The sequence below is a fragment of the Protopterus annectens genome, chromosome 6.part1 (assembly GCF_019279795.1).
Source record: "Protopterus annectens isolate FY-2018-M chromosome 6.part1, PAN1.0, whole genome shotgun sequence".
Classification (NCBI taxonomy): Eukaryota; Metazoa; Chordata; order Ceratodontiformes; family Protopteridae; genus Protopterus; species Protopterus annectens.
In genome coordinates, this window is record NC_056738.1 from 376,914,130 (window position 1) to 376,941,253 (window position 27,124).

Below are 27,124 nucleotides of genomic sequence, written 5' to 3' on the forward strand. Positions count from 1 at the left end.
GCTGTTTCGTTGTTTTGAGCATTCAATTACGTTATCTTCTGATACCCATGCTGGATGGGATGGGCTGAGAATGGAGGAGGTATATAGGCAGATGCTGTACTGTAGATTTGGGGTTGGAGAGGCAGTGATTTTCCATAAATACATTAAAGATAGAAATTTCAGAGGTTATAATGCCTGTCCAAAATAGTTCTCTGTGAGATAGCACATTGTTAGTTACAATACTTGGGGCTATAGTCATTGTCTTACCAAAAGGTAAGGGTGATCCAGAGAAACCTGGAACTTCAGCCATTTATAATTATTTAATGCAGGCATAAGCATTTTTGCAAATGTTGTCTTGGCTAGGTTGAAGAAGGTACTCTATGAGATGGTATGCCTTGACTTTGTTAAAGATAGATCATCAAGTGACCACTGGTGGATGTTGATTGATAGGGTCTATATTAGATCAGCGAATGCTTAAACAAGCGAATGCTGATTGATCGACCTTATTTTAGTAAATGTTCAAAATATCGAAGCAACAGAAACTTGAATTTTTTCCTAAGGAAAGAATTTGGTCATCCGTTTCTGTTGCTTTGGTATTTTCAGTGTTGTGGTGGAAAGTTACGGGTCGGATTCAGGTAAGTGTGCGATTGTGTGGATGTGAGTATTAGGGTGGGTTAGGTGAGTTAGGGTTAGGGCTTGGGTTAGGTATGTGTGCGATTGTGTGGACATGAGGGTCAGGGCAGGTTTAGGTGAGTTAGGGTTAGGGAGCGGGTGAGGTGAGTGTGCGATAGTGACGGACCTTAGGGTTAGAGTTTGGGTTAAGGTAAGTGGATAGTTGGTGGTGTGTGCATAGTTTAGTGTAGGGTTAGGTGTCAGATTTTAGGTGTATGTGTGTGGATTTCTGTTTGGTGTGCTTGTGTTGTGTGTATGTGTTTTGGATCAGCGATTTTTTTCCCTAGGAAAAAAATCACTGATCTGACAGTTCGAGATTGTAAGCTTTTGCTTACATAAGGTCGATCAATCAATGTTCGCTTTTTTAAGCGTTCACTGATCTAATATAGACCCGATTGATATGAGTGGAAACTGAATACAAAAGATGTTTGGAACAGTGCTCACAGACAAACAGAAAGCCTTTAACATGGTTAAGTTGGATTTTCTACTGAGCACAAGATCCAGTAGTAGGTGAAGGAAGGTGGATGTAAGAGGTTTAAGCCTCCTATTCATCGCTAAGGATGAGAATAATGGTGAAGAGGGGATTATCAGAAGAGGAAAAATTGAATAGGGGAACCCCCACAGGGTCCACTGTTGTATTAATTAACTGATTACTATATAAAAGTCAGTTAATTAACTGATTACTATATAAAAGTCAGTTAATTAACTGATTACTATATAAAAGTGAGTAGCTGTGAAGAGTTGCTCTGAAGAAGTCCTGCTGTACCAAGGACAAAAACACTTAATAAAGTGATTTTGTGGACTTAAGCTACAAAGTCTTCACCTCACCTTTTGCTTCAGAGTTGTTGTTTGTGTACAGTTAAGCTGCATCTTTTGAAATGAAAGACAAGAAGAATATCTGAAGGGTTCATTTCCAGATGTGTTCCTGTACAGGTGAAAAGGTAGTCACAGGCATTAGTGAAATAATGACCTACAGTGACCATTATGATTATAGATTTGACCTCTATAAAATGAGCTGATTTGGAAGAGCAGCACAGAAAAATTGTCTTGAGCAATGCAACATATAGTCCACCCAGCTGAGTTATGTAGTATCACCACAAATGATTTTGATTGTTGTTAACGTCTTTTAATGAATTAAATTTTCCAAGTAATTGAATGAAGGCTTTAATGACCTCATCTCTAGCATTCCATGTACACTTAGCCAAATTCTCTTTAGGAAACCAAACTGGAAAGACTCCTTGATAGTTTTAATTGAAGGTATGCTAAATTCTCATTGAAGGCAATTTCAAAGCTTCTTCACCTCTGTACTTCACAATACAGTATTCTTTTGGTTGATTTTTCTAGGACAAATGATGTGGCTTCCTCACCACAAACACTTCGGTTCAACGTTTCCCATGTACTACTTACTGGATAGCACAGCATGCAATCCAGAGTCAGTATTCTAATTTCCAAACACATAAATCGCAGAAGCTGTATCATACCTCCTACTCCCCATGCTGTTTCTTGACAGAATATTATTTCCTGACCATCTTTATATTGTGAAGCAAATACTGATTACTGTTTATATCACCATAATGTTTACAAACTCTGGAACAGCAATATAATCAGTTTTCTACAAATTAGTTATATATGCTTGATAGGAATGCTATCCTTACTGAATTTCAAAACGGAATGTGATCATTCATATGTCTTTTCCACCATTATTCTCCATTAGTCTGTAGCATAGCTCTCAACTGCCCAGATTTTTACAGAATGCCCAGGGTTTTTACTCATATTTTTGGTCTGTTTCTCATAAAATTGTAATTTTCTGGCAAATCACTGATGACTGAAGTGAGAAAGTAATGGCAAACATTCGATTTTCAGACTTAATATCCTTCAGAAAATTCATGCTAATGCAAAACTAGTTATTCTATCAAATTTCTTAGTTTGTAAGATCAATATTTAACAAGTATCCCTATTTTTGGGCCTTTGTACCCCATTATTTGTGGCTTTGTCCAGATTTCTTGCTCTAAGAGGTTGAGAGGTATAGTCTGTAGCACCCTGCAACAGTAGTTCTCACAGGGCATTTTTCTGGAAATAGACTCCATCCAAATGGGTAACCAGATAGCATTTTTCTGGAAACAGACTCCATCCAAATGGGTAACCAGATGGCATTTTTCTGGAAAAGACTCCATCCAAATGGGTAACCAGATCCTCAGAAGCTGTTAAAGTAATGTAAGTATGGCAGCTTAAGGAGCCCATTTAAACAAACCAACTGTATCTGCTTGTTTAACAAGTACTTTGACCCCCATATGACACAGGACATAGTTTACTGCTCCAACAACTGTCACACTGCTTAAGGCAAATAATGATGGTTGAAATATTGTCCACTGTTAGTAGATGATAATGCACAGACATGGTTTCGGTATTCATGCCTAGATTACAGACTAGCACTATCCTGTTCTAGAACAAACATTTTCCTATGACATTCAGCTGTTTGGAACTTGCAGGTTTCTGCATTCTGTACAAAGTCGCCTCAGATTGCTGCAGAGCTGCTATTCCCAGATGATGTCATTATCATACTCTTTCTAGTCTTAAGCAAGAAGGTAAATTTTAACATTTCTGCAAATGCTGGTTGTCACCATTTTAAACAGGTATAGAAGGAATGCAGTAATATTTATTCCTACCTTGTTATATGCCTCATCTCCCAGCAGCATGTGCCCTTGTATGTAATAACATACAGCTTGGTATACTGAACTGTAATAGGCCATTCTCACTGTGAGATATACAATTCCTTAATGCCTACACACTGATATATATATATATATATATATATATATATATATATATGTATAGATAGAGATAGATATAAATATATATAGCTATATATAGGTGCCAGTGACGTAATGCTAAACAGAATGCAGCTAATATGCTTCAATTTATGCTTATTTGTAGTATATAAGTAACTATAAAATTATAAATAGTTGGTTTTGTCAAGCAAAATATTTTGCTAAATTACTTCCAGGTTATTGTAAATATTACATGGGAAGCACTACCCAGGAGATATCCCTGAGCCTTCCTGCTTATGATTAAACCAGGATAAGTGAGTGTTTTAAATTAAGGTAATTAGCCATATAAATTATTGAATCTTACTGCAAGTACCAGAGTGCTAGTAACTCACAATACATTTGCTCGCTGCCACTTGCTTGACAAAGCAAGTGCTCAATCTCCCAGTAACCTGATACATAGTCCTCATAACACCTGATGCTATTCACTCTATAACCTCCACAGAGACCTTACTCTAACACTAAAACTCCAACCTTGTTCCCAACCTAATTCCTCACTCCCTCACCCAAAACTCAACTTCCCCTAACCTTAATGTGCCTGATCGTTTCTTAAATCTAAAACTCTAACCACATCCCTAAGCCTAAATTCCTCAAGGACTCCTTAACCCTAAAACTCCCCTCCTCCTCCATAACACTAAAATGCCACTCCCTAATCGTAAGCTCCTCCCACTCCCTCTCCATGGCTGCTTGCCTAAACTCCTGTTTGAGTCCAAGCGCAAACAGCAGCCTGTAGAGCTACATGGCCATCGAGTTCTTATTTTTGTCTGTACTCATACTGCTGATTTGCTTTGATTTGTATATATATTTTTTTCAAATCTTGGGTTTATGTCCCAGTTTAATTATCGTGAGAGGAAAGAAATAGCATTTCTCCCTCACTGTTTTTTTTTTATTTTTGTCATGAACATTCATTTAATGAGAAACATTTTAAATGAACACTTTGCATGCGATCTGCCTAAATAAGTGATTATTTCAGTTTCACGATCGGATGAGAAGTATGAAATCCACTAAGCTGATGCTTAATAATCCAAAGATAAGCTGTCATTATAGAATGGATGCATGGTGTCTAGCAGCTGTATGTAAATACATTTGCTCGAAGTAAGTGCAAGCTTGGTAAATGTTTGAATATTTGCATTCAGAAAGTGATTGTTTTGACATGCAAAATGTATTTTTATGATAATGTGATTGTTGAATCTAGCAAATGCAGGGAATATTTTGAATCAGATGACTTTAAACAAGACTTCTGCATTCCTGGCAAATAAGATTATGGGGAGACAAATAAAAGAAAAAAAGAATTGCTCTGACATTAGGGCCGTTCACGGTAATACAGGGACATTTTCTATTTAGATTAAGCCTCTACAATCCTATATTTGATATCATGAATTAGTAAAATGCTATTTTTGTCTGATATCTCAAAATTTATTATTATCCAAACCAAAGAGTAAACAGGTCAGACAGACAAACCACTCCGTAAGAGATAGGAAGAAACAGCCAAGCAATGGTCTTCTCTAAATAAGACATGAAATCTCCTGTTGTGGAGACTCATGAGATATAAGCTAATCATCTCTTAAGGGCATATTATGGCATAAAATCTCAAGATATTTTTCATTAATATTGCGTCAGAAAAAAAATATTTTATAGTTTAATTTCTGAGTTTCCACTATGCCTGATTATACACACCAGGCTTCTTATTGTAATGAAATACATGCTGGAATTGAAGTATTTGTGCTGAGGCATTTGAACTCTGTAGCTGGCATATACTTTAATGCTGAATATTAGCATAACAGGTAAAATTAATGGCAGGCAGTTGTTTTACAGACCATTTCAATTGTGATTGCTTGTCTGTGAATAACAATAAAGTCAGTGAAAGACAAGTACTTATATTACAGATTGAAAATGATAATACAAGTGCAACAGAAGAAATAAAATTAATTTGTGCTTTAAGGTTTGTTTAATTATTAATAAATACATTTATTTTAATGCATTACCATTTTATGTAGAGGAAACGAACATTGCTACATCAGGGATCTTTGACTTTTGTCCTGTAACATTTTTGTCAGGAGTTAAAATGATTATATATCGCTGAAGTCTTGGTTCCATCCTCCATCCTCAAACCCTTTTCCCATTTTGCACATGGGGTCATGGAGTCACTTCAGCAGTGACAATCGAGAGCCAAGGTTTACACCGCCAGGTGGCTAGCTCTCCCATGGTAGTTCATTCAACCATTCATTCACGCACACACACTCATACCTACCACCAATTTAGTGTGTCCAATTCACCTACTGCATATCTTTGGAATGTGGGAGGAAACTGGAGCACCCAGAGGAAACACATGTGATCGCAGGGAGGACATCCAGACTCCAGAGAGAAGGCACCCTTTTTCAATTGACAACTGTTTTGTCACAGAAAGCTCTGCTTTATGCATATGTTTTATGTTTGTAACATCTCAGAGTTAATACGTGAAGAGACCAGGATTCTGGGGCAAAGTCTTCACAGTGTGGGATGCAGGGTTGGGAGGATTCTGAGGCCACAGGATCTCTGCAAGAAAGCTCAGATTTGATTGTTGGTTGTGTTTTGTGCAAAATACTGTGTGCTATTGTTATTATGTAGTCTAGACACCTCATTGTTATGAGTGTCAGTTATGCAAGACTCACTATTCCTTTATGAATCCCTACAAAATTATAACATAATACTGGCAGAAGAATAAGTTAATGGAAACATTATCTCTGAGATGTACAATAGTGTATGACTGAACTGTGAAGTAATTTAATGATTTATTGTGTCTGTATTGCCATAAATGTTTGCTGTTAAACATATATACATTATTTTCTTGAATGACAGTAAACAGTAGGTAATCACATGCTGAATAATAATTTCACATATAGACAAAAATGTAGGTGCCCTTGACAGAAATCATAAGATGAAGAATGATGCAGCCAGCGTACTACTATATATTACACACTATAGAAATAATGCAGATGATGTACAGATCAGTAAATAAGAGAAGAAAAAACATAGTTACTGTGGACAGCTAATACTTCTGCATACTACCTTATGCTGAATGGCTATTCCTTCAACAGCCAAACAAAAAAATAGCCCCATCTCAATAACCATTTGAAATGTTGGTACCCCATAGACTGAGACCCAAAACATGGAGACTGAGTGACTGAAAGACTGAACTTACACTGAGCTGAACATGCCATTTCTTGGAATATTCCCTTTACCCTAAGGTATGGAGATCTCATAGCTGGTATAAATACATTTAGGGTGTGTGGGCCCCCTCCCCTGCAAAAAGAAGTTTAAAGTAGAAGAGTGATTTTCAAGATTTGATCTTCTCCTGTGTTTTCATTTTTTTTTTTTTGGCTTGTCAGCATTTGGCATTTTGAGAGCCTTAAATCTCCCAGACCAAAGCATCACTATAAATGTCTCCATCAAGTTGTGTCACTGCGCTGGCTGAGTATTTGCTGGCAGATCTAATTATTTGCCTTCTTTTTATGGATTCGATTTTTCTTCTACATGTAATAAAATTCCTCTAAGTTTGATACAACAGTGAAGATCAAACCAAACAAACAGTTAGTTGAAATTTTATGGGTCTACTTCATTAACTTAAATGCAAACTGAGATTCTATACATACTGACTTATGTCATTTCCTGAATTCTGTCATGATTTAGAAAAAAATCATGCACTAGTTTTTTAGCTGTGTCTTTTTCCCTTAACATTTCACTACTGTACATAAAACATTGAAAGGTTTAATAGGAATAAACGTACTCCAAAGGGCACAGGATGCTGCTACTTTTTTAAAAATATATGATTCATTTTCTTATTACTATATATACATATCACTTTAATGAAGAATACAATTTGGTGGTTTTTAATGTGTATATACTGAATATTCCAGTTCAAATAAATTTGAAATTAATCTGCAATATCAACACATTAAATATTAGTTCAGCCAGGATGGAGGACACAGGTTAAATGAAATGACAAGATGGATACCGTGTGTAGGAGTAAGGGTGTATTCCTTGTGATAATTTCATCAACACTATGTGGCTATCAGCGATGCTTGTCAAATCTCACCAGCTGTCATCCCAATGGCTGAAAATCAGGATAACCCTTGCAGTATATTTATATGCTTATTTTTTTAATTATAGAATCTTTTAAATGCAGAATGATAACTAGATATTTTAGCAAGGGTATGGTTTACCAGATCTTACGTAAAAATTAAGTCTTGTCACACCTAATGTGTTATTCACAAAATAACCTTTTAAAAACAGGTAGCTATACAGTATTCTGACAAATTATCCACATAACTGCCTTGTTACATTCATATAAAAGCCTGTCAGTAACAAGAAGCCCTTACAAACCACCCCATGTACGTATAAATCAATTTAACCGAAACCTCACTTGTTATGATCTTACCCCCAATGTGTTCCCTATGTAACTGGGCAAGCCTTCTTGAAGCTTAAGTTTTTTATTAAGGAAAGTTGTCTAACCACCTGTAAGAGGTGTGTAATGATGTGTCGGTGCTCATTTCAGCAACACTGATACTGAAGTCATTTCTGAAAGGAAACTCAGATTTTCTTGGAAATGCTGATTTGCAAACATAACAAGCTATTGTCCGGCATAAACAGCTATGGGTGAATTGAAGGTATTGTATTATTTATATTTAGTTGTAGACTGCAATACCTTAATCTCCACTGAGATAATTGTGTTGACATAACCCTGACATTTTGATGATCTATGTGTCTCTCAATTTTTGCTTAACCATGACAATCTTGAAGAATGGTGCTTTGACAAATAATTATATAGCTCTATATAACACAGTTACAGGATGTCATTAATATGTCTGTGCCTTTCTTTATATGGAATATAAAAAATGCATTTTACTTTAGAGGAGCACTTAAGAATTATAACTCAGTTTTCTAGAGCAAACATCGAATGATAATTGGAACAATCCAATTGTTTGGTCATAAGCGGTCAGCTGGAATTCACAAAGAACTTAATCTACACTGCTGCTCAGCTGAAATCATTCTGGTCTCTTGCATACTGTTGCATGAAATAAACAATTGCCCTTCCTCATGATTGCTTTATCTTGGAGATGAGGACATGGGGTGTGTATAGGTACAGGAGATTACAACTCTTGCAGTAAAACATATTTTCTATGACTTTCCTTAATTTTTGTTTTCTTTACACTTTTCAGAAAACTGAAGTTTCAAGGAAATGGAATCATCAGAGTGTGATTCAGGGATTTATGTTTCACTGAACTAGTTTACAACTTGATTAGTATTCAGTGTTTCCTTAGTTAGCAGATCGCAGAAGGCAAAGGGAAGAAACATGATGGAAGAGAGGAATAACATGTTATAATAACCAAAAAAAAAGATGGCCATATTCATTTTAGTGTGGCAACCGGAGAAAAAGGATTGCTGGCTTTCTAGTAAATACTCAATAGCAGGATGGAATAAAAGAATGAGTCTGCCATCTTGGGTCCATAGATCTGTTCAATTCCCAAAACTCAGTACCCACAGCTGGTATTTTTGTTTGGCAGTTTTCCTAACAAAAGCCAAAACTGACATAGTTCAGTGTCACCTATGTGATGCCGTATTCATGTTAACAGGCACTCACACTGACTGGATAACTCCTGCTTACTGTGAGTGTCTCCTATGTGATGCCGTATTCATGTTAACGGGCACTCACACTGACTGGATAATTCATGCTTACTGTGAGTGTCTCCTGTGTGATGCCGTATTCATGTTAACGGGCACTCACACTGACTGGATAACTCATGCTTACTGTGAGTGTCTCCTGTGTGATGCCGTATTCATGTTAACAGGCACTCACACTGACTGGATAACTCATGCTTACTGTGAGTGTCTCCTGTGTGATGCCGTATTCATGTTAACAGGCACTCACACTGACTGGATAACTCATGCTTACTGTGAGTGTCTCCTGTGTGATGCCGTATTCTTGTTAACGGGCACTCACACTGACTGGATAACTCATGCTTACTGTGAGTGTCTCCTGTGTGATGCCGTATTCATGTTAACAGGCACTCACACTGACTGGATAACTCATGCTTACTGTGAGTGTCTCCTGTGTGATGCCGTATTCATGTTAACAGGCACTCACACTGACTGGATAACTCATGCTTACTGTGAGTGTCTCCTATGTGATGCCGTATTCATGTTAACAGGCACTCACACTGACTGGATAACTCATGCTTACTGTGAGTGTCTCTTATGTGATGCCGTATTCATGTTAACAGGCACTCACACTGACTGGATAACTCATGCTTACTGTGAGTGTCTCCTATGTGATGCTGTATTCATGTTAACAGGCACTCACACTGACTGGATAACTCATGCTTACTGTGAGTGTCTCCTGTGTGATGCCATATTCATATTAACAGGCACTCACACTGACTGGATAACTCATGCTTACTGTGAGTGTCTCCTGTGTGATGCCGTATTCATGTTAACAGGCACTCACACTGACTGGATAACTCATGCTTACTGTGAGTGTCTCCTATGTGATGCCGTATTCATGTTAACGGGCACTCACACTGACTGGATAATTCATGCTTACTGTGAGTGTCTCCTGTGTGATGCCGTATTCATGTTAACAGGCACTCACACTGACTGGATAACTCATGCTTACTGTGAGTGTCTCCTATGTGATGCCGTATTCATGTTAACGGGCACTCACACTGACTGGATAACTCATGCTTACTGTGAGTGTCTCCTGTGTGATGCCGTATTCATGTTAACAGGCACTCACACTGACTGGATACCTCATGCTCACTGTGAGTGTCTCCTGTGTGATGCTGTATTCATGTTAACAGGCACTCACACTGACTGGATAACTCATGCTTACTGTGAGTGTCTCCTGTGTGATGCCGTATTCATGTTAACGGGCACTCACACTGACTGGATAATTCATGCTTACTGTGAGTGTCTCCTATGTGATGCCGTATTCATGTTAACGGGCACTCACACTGACTGGATAACTCATGCTTACTGTGAGTGTCTCCTATGTGATGCCGTATTCATGTTAACAGGCACTCACACTGACTGGATAACTCATGCTTACTGTGAGTGTCTCCTGTGTGATGCCGTATTCATGTTAACAGGCACTCACACTGACTGGATAACTCATGCTTACTGTGAGTGTCTCCTGTGTGATGCCGTATTCATGTTAACAGGCACTCACACTGACTGGATAACTCATGCTTACTGTGAGTGTCTCATGTGATGCCGTATTCATGTTAACGGGCACTCACACTGACTGGATAACTCATGCTTACTGTGAGTGTCTCCTGTGTGATGCTGTATTCATGTTAACAGGCACTCACACTGACTGGATAACTCATGCTTACTGTGAGTGTCTCCTGTGTGATGCCGTATTCATGTTAACAGGCACTCACACTGACTGGATAACTCATGCTTACTGTGAGTGTCTCCTGTGTGATGCCGTATTCATGTTAACGGGCACTCACACTGACTGGATAACTCCTGCTTACTGTGAGTGTCTCCTATGTGATGCCGTATTCATGTTAACAGGCACTCACACTGACTGGATAACTCATGCTTACTGTGAGTGTCTCCTATGTGATGCCGTATTCATGTTAACGGGCACTCACACTGACTGGATAACTCATGCTTACTGTGAGTGTCTCCTGTGTGATGCCGTATTCCTGTTAACGGGCACTCACACTGACTGGATAACTCATGCTTACTGTGAGTGTCTCCTGTGTGATGCCGTATTCATATTAACAGGCACTCACACTGACTGGATAACTCATGCTTACTGTGAGCGTCTCCTGTGTGATGCCGTATTCATGTTAACAGGCACTCACACTGACTGGATAACTCCTGCTTACTGTGAGTGTCTCCTGTGTGATGCCGTATTCATGTTAACAGGCACTCACACTGACTGGATAACTCATGCTTACTGTGAGTGTCTCCTATGTGATGCCGTATTCATGTTAACGGGCACTCACACTGACTGGATAACTCATGCTTACTGTGAGTGTCTCCTATGTCATGCCGTATTCATGTTAATGGGCACTCACACTGACTGGATAACTCATGCTCACTGTGAGTGTCTCCTGTGTGATGCTGTATTCATGTTAACAGGCACTCACACTGACTGGATAACTCATGCTTACTGTGAGTGTCTCCTGTGTGATGCCGTATTCATGTTAACGGGCACTCACACTGACTGGATAACTCATGCTTACTGTGAGTGTCTCCTATGTGATGCCGTATTCATGTTAACAGGCACTCACACTGACTGGATAATTCATGCTTGCTAAACACGGATTACTTAGAAAATGTTGCTAGTACTTTACCAGTTATACTATCAGGCATGCCTCCTCCCCTTGGACTTTAAACTAATTCCATTAGTTTGTCAACTTTGCCCACAGAACAGTCCTGGGAAACTCTGTTCTCTCTGACTGGTGATTCCTAATTAGCTGACATAAATATCATTACTGGGTAAGCACTTGGACATACTAGTGACCAGAAGCTAAGTAAAAAGGAAGTGTCATACACTGAATTGCACAGTGCAAGAGTTAATCAGCTAGGATAAAAACTGAATTTACCTGGTGTTCTAACTACCAGTTTGTAGAATGCATATATCCCAGAGGAAGAATTGTCTGCTGTAAATATAAGGTGATTTCAGTATTCGTGAAACCCAAACTGAGCCATATGTCTAGGGCATAATCCCCTCAATGACTTAATCATTGCTGAGTCTGGATACTGCTTTACCACACAGGAGTGTGCTACACATGTCTCATAATATTTATCAAGTAAAGAGAGATTATTGCAAATGGCTAACAAAATTCAGAGTCTGATTTCATTTTTATGTAAAGTTCAGGAAAATCTGGTGCAGCACCACTATTCAGTGACTACAAAAATAAGGAAACATGTTATTACTGTTAATAAAAACTGTCAATGTAAAATAAAGCTGGGGCTGCATTTATCCCATTGATACAATATTTTTAATAATAGTATTGCAAACTTTACAAGTGGGGTCATACAACTGGCATTTAAGGGTGTTTCTTCATCTTTAAATTTTGCATGGGGTGCCTGGCACATGGGGGTCTAGGATGGTGGTGCTAGAGACTGGCCACTTTTAGCATTTATCACTTTATATATAGTGTTTGTAATGTATGTTTGATTAGTAATGGAGGGATTCCAAAGAATCTCATAACTCTTTAAGTATGAAGTTTATTAGTTGTTGGTGTGTGTGTGTGTGTGTGTGTGTGTGTGTGTGTGTGTGTGTGTGTGCTACATTTAAGCTTCTCTAACATTACCAAGCAGTGTTTTAAAACATTTCAGACACTTCTAAAATAATGTTTGAATGTTAAGATATTTTTAGTCATATGTAGGAGTTTTCAAATGATATTTTTTACCAATTTAATCGAACAACTTACCAGCTTAAAAGTTTTTAACACATGCCCATTAAAACGTAGTTGTTCACACTGATTTGAAATACAATGTAATTATAATCAGCTGGATGGAGCCCTAATCTCAATCTGTTATTTAATTAGCTTAAAAAATGTTTGTCCATCATCAATGGAATGACACTTTTTGCCAGAAGTACAGTAGAAAGTATACATTTGCAGAATGTAAACTATTAGTTTAAACATTACATACATGCAAATGCAGGTACCCACTTTATAAGTGCAGTAATGTATTTGTGGTGTACCAGACAACCATGAGCTATAAAAGAATATATTCTTTGCTTGCACCTGACAAATCCAAAGATGGTGGTAAAATGTATCACATTAACCCACTCATGTCTCATTGCATATGTATACTGAATGACTCCATTGGTAAAGTCTGCAATATATTGATAAAATACTTTACCAATGGGTGAAAGCTGAAACTTGGGGGCCTGATATTCAAGTTTCATTCAATCTAAGACCATGTATCCAAATCCTTTATTAGGTATGAAGCTCTATTATCAATTTGAGTGACTGGAAATGACCACAGGGTCCCAACAAGGCTTCCGTAGCTAATTCACCCACCTTGATGCTACGAGTTCCCATTACATATAAAGCAGGGTTCATTACACCTTGATCGTGATTCAGTATTATCATGAATACTGAAAAAATATAATCAAAGATTTTGAATTTCTGTTATGTCAACAACCAACAAATAGTCATGTGAAACATACAGAATTTCATCTTTATACAAAAGTTGGTCACCAGCTTTGTCATCGATCCACAGGGTGGAGAACTTACAATTCTCTCATACACATAATACCTCACAACTCCAGAATGGCTTTAACATGGGTCATTCCAGAAGAAAAATATACCTCCCATTTGGAAATTTCATGCTGATAGGATCTGATAAGCTGCACTCGAGCATCTACAAGTCATCATAAAGTCAGTTTTAACCAGAGATGTGGATGAAAGCATAGATCTAGATATAAATCTAATTAGATATAGATACAGAGAGACATAATAACTACTAAATAAGACTATTTAGTTCACGTATCCCTCTTTCATCCATTTTGACTTATTAGAATTGATTAGGAAGGGTTTCCATACAGCGAACCAATAACTGAAAGGGTAAAATTTGAAAAAGTGAAGACATAATGTTGGGCATCACAAAAATTGCCATGGATTAGAATTCAGAGGTCACACAAGAATTGGAAAAGGAGATACCCTTTTTTTCTGAGTATGCATCAGTGTGGAGTTATAATAGCTAAGCTATGATCGCACTGTAAGTGATGGGAGCTTACACCCATTTGTGAATATTTTTCTATTATTTTTATTGTGACATTTCATCTTTTGCACATTGACCTTTAGATCACTAATTTTAGGTATATCAATGCTGGAATGTGTTTCTACTACTGTATTATTTTTTCTGTAACATAAGCAATACAGATATTATATTACATGAGTGTACCATAGCAACCTCAACATTATAACATAACATGATTTTACTATGCATTTAATGCAGTACAGGGTTCCATAAACTGCTTTAATAATATTGTGAAATTTGCTTAACCATCCCTTATGCACACGCACACACACATATATATATATATATATATATATATATATATATATATATATATGTGTGTGTGTGTGTGTGCTGCTTCATATGGATGAGCACTCACTACTTTAGGTGAGTTTGTTGCTTGGGAAATTCGTCATTGGTCAAAAATATGTTTTGTCAAACACATTGTTGTCAAGTGCTGGAGTTACTAATTGTAGTTAGATAGACTAAGTAAAGTTTTATTTATTTATTTTACATTTGTTAACTGGGTTAGTCCAGCAGAGCGTTTAGCTCCTTTTCAGTGGAGACCTGAGGAGAAAAGCTCCACAGTCAGTATTTGCATTTTACATACAATTAATAAGACATTTTCATTTACATTTGAAACTAGTTAAAGAGATAAAATTTACAGTAAACCATACAGTAAAACAGTTGGGTACAATGTCAGAAATTTTACAGTGAAAAAACATTTACAATAAATCATACAGAAAGCTGTTGGGTACAATGACAGAGGTCGTACAATGTGATGAATGGAATACAGTATTCATAATTCCTAAGTGGTTATATACAGTATAGTTACAGGAGGAGTAGAAAGGGGATGAAGTGATTAAGCATAGAGATGGAGGGGTAGATGATTATTAAGCTAGACAGTAGAGTAGAATGGAGGGAGGAGGAACAGAAGCTATGGTTGGGTAGTTTCAGGGAGGATGACTACAGTGGCCGGACCATTTGTTTGTTAGGTATCTCTGAGTGGCTAGTTTGAAATGCGTGGTTTGGTCAAGTGACCTAATTCCTAGGGGTAGCTGGTTCCAGTTATAGAGTAGACATCCTGTTTTGGTTTTGGGTTTATAGATTTGTAGGAAGCTCTGGTCTGAGCTACTTAGTGTCCTGGATGGGGAATATTTAGATATAACAGATAGAAGGCTAGGGCAGAAAGATGGTAGATAGAGGATGGAGTGGATAATTTGCAGTTGATGTAGTAGCAGCAAATGAGGGAATTCAAGCCAGTCTAATTGTTTAAGAGATAGACAATGGTGTGACTTGTAGGTATGTTTTGCAGCAAATCTAGCAACCTTATTATATGTAGTTTCGAGTTTAGTTATGAGTGTGGTATTAAGATTTGTGAATAACTGGCAGATATAGAGAAGTGTTTGAAGAAGAAATGCATGGGAGAGAGTTATTCTGGCTGTATTGGTTAGATGTCTTTTGTTACGGTAAAGGAGTCCAAGTTTCTGCTGTGCCTTTTTGATAGAGGCAGTGACTTGGAGATCGAATTTAAGCTGATCATCAATTATGACTCCTAGCAGTTTAGTGCTATGTTCAGCAGTAATGATAGTGTTATTGCTTGATAGGATGAAAAATGTAGTTTCGAGATTGATGAGTTTTTTTGGGAGGAAGAGTAAAAGCTTAGTTTTCTTGCGGTTGAGAATTAATTTGTTATCACAAAGCCATGTCTCTATAGTGTTGAATGATGCTTGGGTAGTAGAGTGGAGGTCAGATGGAGTGTCAGCAATGGTGATGACTGTTGAATCATCTGCATAGTGTACAAGTGTAGAATTGGGACAAGAAGTGTAAAGTAGGCTGGTGAAAATATTGAATAGGAGTGTCCCAAGCATGGATCCTTGGGGGGACACCCATAGGGACGATTGGGGGGAGGATAGAGCAGAGTGCCATTTGACAGCCTGCTGGTGGTTAGAGAGATAGCTAGAAAACCAGGATATGGTGAAAGGAGAGAAACTTAAATGAGAGAGTTTATCTAGGAGGATGGGATGGAAGACAGTGTCAAAGGCTTTGGAGAGGTTGAGGAACAGACATGAATCTAGTTTATTGTTGTCACTGGTCAGTGATACAGTATTGATAAAGGATATTAGTGCAGTTGTAGTACTGTGTTTAGGATGAAATCCGTGTTGTGTGTGTGTGTTAGAAGGTTCTGTTGGAGAAGATACTGCATTATCTGCTTGTGAATGCATTTCTCAAGGATCTTGGAGAGGGGTGACAGTATAGCAATTGGTCTGAAGTTAGATATATCAGAAGAATTACCTCCCTTATGTATAGGCAATGTAAAGAATGTTTTCCATATTGCTGGAACATATGATTCAGAGATAGATTGGTTGATCAGGATGGATACAGGATAGGCTAGGGGTTCAGCTGCAATCTGTAGGAAGTAAGGAGGTAGATTATCAGCTGAGGGGGAGCAGGGTTTGAGTTTAGAGAGTAGGGATTTAATATAGTTAGTTGAGACTGATGTGAGGGAAAAAGAGTTTGAAGGATAAGGTGGAGAGGTTGAGAAAGTGGGGTTATTAGTACTTTTTCTAGTGGGAAGATCATTAATAATGGTAGTTATTCGGTTGATAAAATGATTGTTAAATGCAGTGGCAGTTTCTTCAGAAGTTTTATTCAGGCATGGGTTAGGAGTGGAAGGGTTTCCTGTATGCAGTATATGATTGATTGTGTTCCAGAATTTTTGGGGGTCAGATTTTAGGGTAGTGGGAGGGTTTGCATAGAAGGTGATCTTGTCTTTGTTGGTAATTTTCTTTATTTGATTCCTAAGTTCTTTATAGGTCTGTAGGAGAGGTCTTGGTTTTGATCCATAATTTCCATATCCTCTCACATTTTTTCATCAGGGCTCTAGTCGATTTGGTTAGCCAGGGAGCAGTATTAGCCTTGATTCTGATTGCTCGGAGGGGAGCAAGGGAGTTGAGGATGTTTAGAAAGGTGGAGTTGAAAGAGTGGACAGCTTCATCTAAGGGGAGTGTTGTGAGATGGGACCAGAAAATTCTGACGAATTGGTCAGAGAATGAGTCTGGACTAAAGGAAGAGATTTTGCTGGAAGTGATAAACCTGAAAGGTCTGGTGAAATGGGGAGTGTGTTTAGTTACTGTGATAGGGCAGTGGTCACTAAGGGAGTTTGGTAGAGTGTGAGGGTCGTGGTAATTTTGGGGGTGAGACACCAAAATCCAGTCTAGAATAGACTGTGGCGGGTGTGACTTGTTAATATAGGTAGGGGAAGTCTGGGAAAGATTGTACATTATGAGTGGGAGTGTGTTTGTGGTTTAGGGTTAGAGTAGGGACTAGGTAAGGGGATGGCTTTAGTATTGTGCTTGTGTGATGATGTATGTGATGCGTGTCTGAATGCCTGGTGTAGTGGTCATGTTATAGTAAGGGTTTTTCTAATATAATGTGCATGGTTGGTGTTCAGGGTAGGGAGCATGGTTAGGGTTACAAATAGCTTGCAATTCTAGGAAGTATGTACATTGACTTGCTGAGTGCAGTAGCAATATTGTGATCAAATATCTAAAGTCCTTCCCTTCTGTTATATAAATAACTTACTTTTCTGGGTATTTGGCCTTCCCCGTGGAACTATATGAATATGTAATACACAAGATTATGAAGCAAAGCAATGCCTCTATGGGTCCATGCAACCTCCTCCAGAGGAGTACCATGTTATATGTGTTATGTTTCTGTGGGACTTCTTTCTTCATGTGATACATGGTCATGACTAGAAATGACTCATACATGTCTGACTCCACTGTGGTCTGTGTTTTTACTCCCGTATTTGGAAGATACGTGTTGTCACTGGATTAGGATATGTAAAGTGTCTAGCTGACACATAGTTCTTGTCTGCACTATAGTCCATAGTCCAGTGGGAAACAGACAATTGTTATTTATTTTTATGCCACATCAGCAGCTCACAGTGAAAAGCAGAAGTTTTCTTTATGTTTTATGTCATGTAGCAGTAGTTTTCTGACATAATATACTAATGATGCTGGACAGAACTATTGTGTGTCCCTGGTACTCTGCAGTAGGACTGCTATTGCCTTTGGGCTGTCATAGGTTCATAGGTGTGTACTAGGCTAATGGCCCTGGAACCTTTACAATCCTAGCCCAAACAAATTGCCCAGGCACCATGCCATCTGATCTTAGCTCACAGTGCCTCTATCCAGTAGGGAAACTGGAGTGATCTCTGGGGTGAACTTTCTGTTACCCATCCACTTGTTTAGATTTCTCTTGAAGAGGCCAGCAAGGTGCTTGCTTGACATGGATGGGAAGATTATTCCAGAGTATGGGCAGTCTTTGGGAAATGAACCTATCCCTCCAGCATGTTCTGTTAATTGTGGTAATGAAGTTGTGATCTCTGGAGCGTGTGGCACGAAGTGTTTGGGATTTCTTTAGGTGTAGCATTTCAAGTAAGGCTGAGTCAGACATGGCTTTGTAAGTCAAGCAGAGGTCACCTCTAAGTAGACGATAAGAGAATGAGAACAGCTGAAGTTTCTTGAGTCTGCCCATGTAGGACGTGTTTAAGGCCTAGGATCTTTTTTGTGAGGTACTTTTGTGGCCTATCCAGCTGTTGTAGGTGTCTGGTCAGGTACATGCCAAATGGAACATTATATTCGATGATTGGTCTAACGAGGGATGAGTAGAGAGGGGCGATGGCCTCTTTATTCCTGGATGCGAAACCTTTGGTTATAAGCTGTGTCACATAGAAGGACTTTCTGACCGCAGTGGTAATGTGGTAGTCAAAGGTGAGGTGGCTGTTGACCTGGGTGCCCATATCTCTTATGGCCCCTTCAGTGTTCAGTGGGCTCCCATCAATGTGTTTTTTTCCAAAGGGGATGATAACACAATTTTTGGCATTAAGCTTCAGGTCATGGTTCCGACACCAGTCATTGATCTCAGAGAGGCCCTTTTGTAGAATGCCTGCATCACTTGGGGAGTTGATAATGACTCCTAGCTTGCAGGCATCTGTGAACTTGGTCAGCCAGAATCCTTCTGTGTTGGCCTTGACTTCTGAAAAGTAGATACCAAACACGGGAGGGCCCAGGACCAAGCCCTGTGGGACTCCACTCATGACTGGTCGACAGTCTGACTTGGAGTCCACAACTTTCACTCTGTGGGTCCTGTCTATGAGCCAATTTGCAACCCACCGATCGATGTAAGGGTTGATGCCTAGTTTGCCGAGTTTATCAATGATACCTTTGTGGGGAATGGTATCAAAGGCCTTGGCCAGGTCGAGGTAGGCTGTATGCACTGCCTTACCCTCATCTACAGCCTTGGTGACTGCCTCAAAGAAGTCAACCAGGTTCAGCAGGCAGGATCTCCCCTTGTCAAAGCCAAACTGTGTCGGGTCAAGAGTTTGGAGATTACCTATATAGGTTCATAGGTAGGTGCTAGGCTATTAGCCCTAGGGCCTATACAAGCCTAGCCCAAAAGGTACCCTGGCTTTCGCCACCCAAGAAAATTATTTTCCTGTCCCCCTGTCGAGCAGAGCCACAGAAGTGATCCCCGGGGTGAATTTCCTATTTCCCATCCAATCATCAAGAGTTTTCTTGAAGAGTGCTAATAAGGAGCTCTGTTTGACATAGGTAGGTAGTCTGTTCCAGAGTATGGGAAGTCTCTGGGACAGGAATCTATCCCTCCAGCATGTTCTGTTTATTGTGTATGTATAGTATTCTGCACAATTCATGCATTAGTGACCTGCAGGCTTCATTTGTACATCTGTATACCTAGTATGTGAAGGAATCCAGGTAAGCAGTAGTGTATGCAGCTGCTCCAGAAAGACAGGACTTCTTTGGGAACTGCACAGGGAATCTAGTATGTAATTTTACTGTATACGTCACCTATACAACACTGGAAAATGCTTATATATTCCAGTCATTATGTATTACAGTACTACAAAATAGTGACATCTACTTACTATAAGGTGGTATTTTCAAAATGCTATATTCTTTAAATGTTTTGCAAACATGTACCTCTTTAATTATTGTTTTGTTTTGCTGCTTAGCATAAATATAAATGAAAAATGTTATTTATGATGTTTTTACAACCTGGTTATGTTACATCATATTTACATACATGGGTAGTATGAAACAGGAGCTTATATTAATGTTATTTCTGTTATGGGGAAGGCTGTATAAATTATCTCACAAATGCAAAGTTGTGACAGATATACAAACACAGCCCCCTGAACTTAAAGTAAAAAAAAAATCCAGCCCCCATTTACAACATTCCATTTGTTCAAACATATTTTTCCATTTTTAAGAATTGCTTTTTAATTTACATTTAGTACGAAAATTGTATTTTTGGGAAAATTGCAAACTATGCTTTGTTTCTAATGAAAGGAAAATTGAGGAACCATTTAACTGAAACAGCCCTTCAGTGATACCTAACACAAAGAAGAGAAGGGTGGTGTAGCAAAATGCCTGCACCAAAGAGAACTAGCCCTTCAATTACTCACATTAAATCCTCTACTCCCCCCCAACCTAACCTAAAAAGTACATAGATTATATGAAGAGTAACAGTTGCGTATGTATAGATTTAAATATCTGTAGTAGCTAATTACAGGCAGAACCAAACAGAACCAAAGTTCTAGAAAAGAGGATTGGTCTTCGTAAAACATTCATGAGTTCATGCTTTTAGAGTGTGTGTGTGTGTGTGTGTGTGTGTGTGTGTGTGTGTGTGTGTGTGTGTGTGTGTGTGTGTGTGTGTGTGGGCACATTGAATGTAGGTGACTCTGAAATTGCGTTTTCCTGATTAATAGCACCTATGAGTACACGGAATTCTATTAGTATTAGTTTAACATTAGCAGTGAGTAAATATACCCTTTCTTGCAATAGCACTTTAACCAAATATGTCAAATAATGATTTGACATATACAAAAACAGGGTTATTTAAAATGTAATCCTCATTTTTTTAAATAAGTATGGTTCTAATGTTCTGACTTTCAAATGAGAAGAATAAATACTCATCCAAAATATCAGTATTAGGAATCCCGAGTAATTCATAAATATGAACTACACACTTGGCCTATTCTGAAAATAAATATAAATAGTGCAAGAAAGGAAGCATATAAAACAATATTTATTTACAAATACCAAAAGAATTTAATGTTATCAACACATGAAAGCTTTATTCTCAAACTGCATAAATAATTAAGGCACCATATACATTAATGGATGGGTTCAGTTAATGCCCTAAGAATAGTATTAATATCACTTAACATACACATTGAAATGCTTTATTATAATAATAAATAGCTTCTGAGTATTTTTAAAAAGAAAATTGAGGCAGAAACAGGTCTTGTTGCATATCTACAGTGACATTGCAGGACAAAGTGGTATAGTTCTGATGAAAAAAGGGCTGTTTTTACTCTTGCTTAGAGACAGCAATATCTCAGACTTCTGCAAGTAAAGGGTCTAATTTGAAGTACTTATCCCTTGGAATATGGGAAAAGGTGAGCTGATGTTCAGCTGTGATGGGTTCATTAGTGTAATTCAACAGGAGGCATGTGTTTTTCATGAACATATTAGTTCTAACATATTAGTTCTAACACACTAATGTAAATGTGGATTCCTGAATGTAGTATTTCCAATACTGTACACATGGTTCATTATTTTGTGGATAGAGTCTTCCCCCCTTTGTATGCTCCTCCAGCTGAATATGACCTCATTGGATATGCCTGTAGGGCTCTCTCTGATACTACCCCTCAGGGATGGGACTGCCTCCTTTATAGATGGCAAAACTGGCCAGTGGAAGGCAGTTCAGAGCAGCTGACAGTGTTGCAAACACTGTTCTGCATGCCAAGGATTTTTGTTCTGGCTGAAATGGGTAATGTGCTGATGTCATGAGCATGGCTACATTTAGTATCAGTCAGCTCCAGCCCCTCCCCTCCACTGATGTCAAATTCAGTGACAGTCTGCTGCAAAGCGACAGCACTACCCCCACCCCCACCCCAGTACTTCTGGGAGAGTACTTCACCACAGGCAGAAACCCCCTTCTTCATATAACTGGTGAGCTGTCAAGTGACACTCCTTCCCACTCTCCTGCACAGCTCTTCCCACATGTATGTCACTAATTAAACTTGGTTCATCAGGATCTCAGTTAAGACTCAATCTGTTAGAGTCTCATATACTTCAGACTGACAGGAGTATAAATGTAAATTCACAACTCTCCTCAAACTGTGTTCTATTTAAATATCAAAATCACATAAACACGGACTACTGCATATTGCAAAATATCTTTACTATTCAGGCCTACTCAGTTTAAAATACAGCATAAGAGAGTGGCTGTGGTTTATGGCCATGGCTTTAATATACAATAAGACTGAATGAGTTGTAAATCAGTGGATTGCAGAATACAGCATAGATTCTTTGCTGTGGTATAAAAACAGAGGCTGCATAATGCAGTATATGGTCTGTCCTGTGCTGTATAGTCCTAACAATTGTAGACTGTCTTCAATAAAATGCACACTTAGTACATTATAGTTTAAGACATTGAGACATAGCAGAGCATTGTCTATGTCATGAGATTAATTCTGCAAAGACAGTTGATCATGTTGGAGCACTTTAGGTACAGCCTGAAGCAGGGGTGCAGCAAGCAAATTTTGTTTTGTACTCACACACTCTTAATGCTACCCCTCCTTGGACACTTATCACTGAAAAATGGACACATTTCTCAATATGCTACCCACCAAGCACTTCATAAATGTAAGTAACATTTTCAGCTGTTCCCCCTAAAACTATTAAAAATATTGTTTTTAGATTAGCAATATTGCATCTGTTGTGAAAGGCATTCATTTAGATGGTTGTAGACATAATATGACCTGAAGAAGCCATAGTGATATGATGCTCAGAAAAAAAGTGTACTCAGTTGAGTACGAAGAGTATGCCTGGCTACACCCTTGGCCTGAAGTATTTTGTTTGTCAGATATGCAGTAGTCTTGTGGTTACCAAAGTGATTTCAACACTGTAGGACCTGCTGCGGTATCTGTTCCCTAGTCTTGCTATTACCCATCTGCCTTTCCTGTTTGTTTTAAAGTTAAGGCGCCACACTTTGTCTGCAGCATGTTAAGTTCTGCTTGAGTGGATTGGCAGAATCAGGGTTTTGTCAGGATGTGGAAGAAGAAACATAAAAGTCTCTCTGAGGCAGATTATTATTCTGTGTATAACAGGTGCAAGATTCATTGTTTCCTGAATATAAGGAAAATTATGTGGTTCAGGTTTAACAGCAGAGCCTGTCATTTGCATTTGCTTTTCGCTGAATGGTGAAAGTGCCATTTTTGTTCAGAATGGCATTCCTAACAATATATGTAGGAATCCCTTCACATAACGGCTTGCAGAAACATGAAAACTGCACTTAAAATAAAATAGTATTTAGTCTGACAAACAGGAAAAGTGCTATTAAGGGTACTTCTCAGATAATATCTTTTGTGTAACATATCAGATGAACTGTCTGCAATCAAAAGACATCCATGAGGGCTAGTGATTTTAAATATCCTTACTTAACCACTTTCATCTTTGCCAAATATTGATTGGAACAGAGAAATTATTTTAAGAAGGTATATGTTTAATTCTGTTTTTCTTTTTCATTGGCACAAAGTTTTTACTCTTTATTGTATCTGTGTCACACAGACTGTGCATACATCTCAACTGCACAGATTTTTGCAGGCTGTCCAGATTTCTGCCTCATATTTTTGGTGTGTTCCTCCTAAAATCTGTACCTTTCTAGCAAATAGCTGATGATTGAAATCATTAAATAATGACAAACATTTGAGTTTAAGACTCCACATCTTTCAGAAAATTCATGCCAATGCAAAACCTATTATTCTATCAACTTTGTAAGTTTGTAAAAGCAATATTTAAAGTCTGTCCCTATTTGTCCCCCCCATCATTTGGCCAGATTTTTTGCTATAAGAGGTTGAGAGGTATGTGTGTACCTTGTTTCTTCAAGGTAACCAAGAAGGATATACTTTATACGTATTAAGTAATTGCATTATACAGCACTTATCGCTCTCTCTCTGCATGCTATCGTAATATTCGAGCTATGCAGTAAGGTGACATTGTATGTCACTAAATGGCTTAGGCTTGTAACTCTTACAAGAAATGTATTTCTTAGTATGTTACCACATAGACTTTTATACAGTAACTGTGATTAAAGCAAGGGGTAATGATGAATCCATGCAAACCTATGATATTTTATCTTGTTTTCATATTTCAGTATACTTTGATGCTTCCTTTCCATAAGAAAGCTCTCCTCAGATCCTTGATAAAGAGAGTAGTCTATGAATATACAAACATACATTTCACTGTTATATGCACACATTGACTGTCTTGTGACTTTAGACAGTAAACATCCTAGCTGTCTTAAAGTTTCAAGAATTTCTCTTCTGTATGCATTAGTCAATATTATTTAAAAGGGCACAGCAGGATCACATGGAACATATTTATTATTTATTTCATTTTTAATTTGCCATTAATTCAGTAGAGCAACAGATATGATAAATAAGTGGACGTATGCAGCTCAATGTTCATTTTCTAAAATAAAAATCAAAGAGGCTTCTATGGTTACAGCATGTGAGTTGTGTTGGTGTGCAACCGTAGGGCAATGGCAGATCACTAGCAGACTGAAGATTCAGCGTTCTCCATGACTCAGTTCTGAATACCTCCAAGTATATCACTTCACTGTAATGCAAGCCTGCTTTATCCTTGTGCCCTGCTGCTGCTGTGAACCTTCTAGAACTTTTACTTTACTGATATTGGTATGTTTTTTGTGTTCCTCTGACCTGAGAATGGAGCTCTGAGGAGTTTGTGGCACTGTTGTGATCATATCAGAAGTGATTTAGATATGAGCTGGGAGATTCATTTGGGGTAGAACATTTTCTTTGAGTGTTGTATCTGCTGCCATTTCTTTTTCAATGACTAAAAAGGTACAAAAACAAAAGCGATGACTACAGCTGTTCAGACACGTATACAGTGTGACTCAGTTTTAGTGATGCATGTATTACGTTTTGCAACACATTAGCAGCAGTTCAGACAGGATGTCATTAAAGGCTGACTCAAACTACTATATGCAAATAATGAAATATAGTTTCTGAAATGAATGTTATTCCAGACAAATATTTCAGGTCTTATTTCTGTACCTCTGTGTGCGTATGAGTGTGTGTGTGTGTGTGTGTGTGTGTGTGTGTGTGTGTGTGTGTGTGTGTGTGTGTGTGTGTGTGTGTGTGTGTGTGTGTATGTGTGCATGTGTGTGTGTGTGTGTGTGTGCGCGACCATGTGTGTGTGGTACATAATAGAAACTGAGGCTAGATTTTCTGTACCATGCAGTTTGCATTTCGATGTATAATTTTAAACAATACTTTTGCATGTCTTTATATGTAGTTTTCTCTGTTCTTCTTATTCTGATATTTCCATCTTTTTTTGTTTATTCTCTAGGAAGAATATTGAGATCCATATCATAGATGATGAAGAATATGAAAAGAACAAGAATTTCTTTATTGAATTAGGAGACCCAGTACTTGTTGAAGTTGGACAGAAGCAAGGTAGGAAATTTTCAGAACATTGGTGTGCAAAACATTTCACTATAAAGCCTCAAAGGAGCTTAAGAACACAAACCATGTACCTAAATATCTGCATAAATAAATTAATTTGTAATTTCATTCTGCATACAAATGACTTTTTTGTTTAAGCACAGATGTCCTTCCAGTATTTCAGATAGTGTGCTGTGCTGCTCTTAGAAAAATTTGGGTCCGTACTTTATGTGCAGCTTCAGTTAGCTCATATGAATGTATATATTTTTTTAGCTGTTATATGATGTCATTTCACTAATGTGTTGTAGTCGTCATCCTCAAAGGAAGTCACATATCAACACTTCCCATACAAATCTAGGAACAATACTAGGCATGCCACCATGATGATCATACAGTTCTTAGCCATATGCACCTTGAAGAAGGCACTCTTAAAAATTGTTGCTACCCTTTTTGAGCACTTAATAGTGTTCATCATCTAAATGGAGCAGGGCCTTGGATGTTTACTTTGGTCTAAATTTGTGTCTACCCATACTGTCATCTAGAAAAGTCTTAAACGAAACCAAAGTAGCACTTTGTTTAACCTATAGTGCCAATTATTCCATATGGTGGGAATATGTTGAGTTAGGAACCTATCACTCCAGGAAGTCTTATTAATTTTATGGTGTAGATTTAGGTCCCTAGTGCACTGTTTGTAGAGGCACTCCTTTTACAAAATAAATAGGAGGCCAAATAGGATTGGAGATTCATGGCTTCATAAGCAAGAGACGGTCACCTCAGAGTACCTGGTAAACTACTGAGTGTAAGGAGAGGTATGCAAATTTATTGGGATAGTTGAGAAATTTAAAGTCTTTAGTTTTCTTGGTTAGAAATTTTTTGCTTTACTAGTTAGGCAATATGCATGTATTTGATTTATTTGGATCTTGAAGCTATTATCTTGTAAATTTATTGGGAGAGATAGATGGATTTCTAAACTATGGTGATAACATGATGGAAAAATCACATTGAGAACTGGCCATGTAGGTACCCAGATCTCTTATGAGGGCATCTGTCTGAAAAGGAGTATCATTTAAAACATATGAGGTCAACGCCACTTTTTTTTGCAATATGCTACTATAGTGCACTTTTTGTTTTTGCATTTAACTTGAGGCTGTTTTTGGCACACCAGGTATATACATATTCAAGTCCTGGCTGGATTTTTTTTTTAGTATCACTGGAAGAGTAGGTAATAGTGCCCACCTTGTGGTCATCAGCAGACTTGGTCAACCACACATCTGGGATATTGGCTTGAATGTATGCTGTGCCCAGCACTCATCCCTGTGGCATCACACTAGTTACAGTT

The 27,124-nt window shown here is 38.1% G+C and overlaps 1 protein-coding gene across 2 annotated transcripts in view; it reads left to right on the top strand.

The window, feature by feature from the left end:
* Nucleotides 1–27,124, top strand: part of LOC122805570 (sodium/calcium exchanger 1-like) — a 1,812,535-nt gene that overhangs the window by 1,268,931 nt on the left and 516,480 nt on the right. For both annotated transcript variants that reach the window (XM_044075789.1, XM_044075788.1), the window contains one exon: nucleotides 25,691–25,797. In XM_044075789.1, the coding sequence (XP_043931724.1) occupies nucleotides 25,691–25,797 (107 nt within the window). The remainder of the gene's footprint in view (nucleotides 1–25,690; nucleotides 25,798–27,124) is intronic.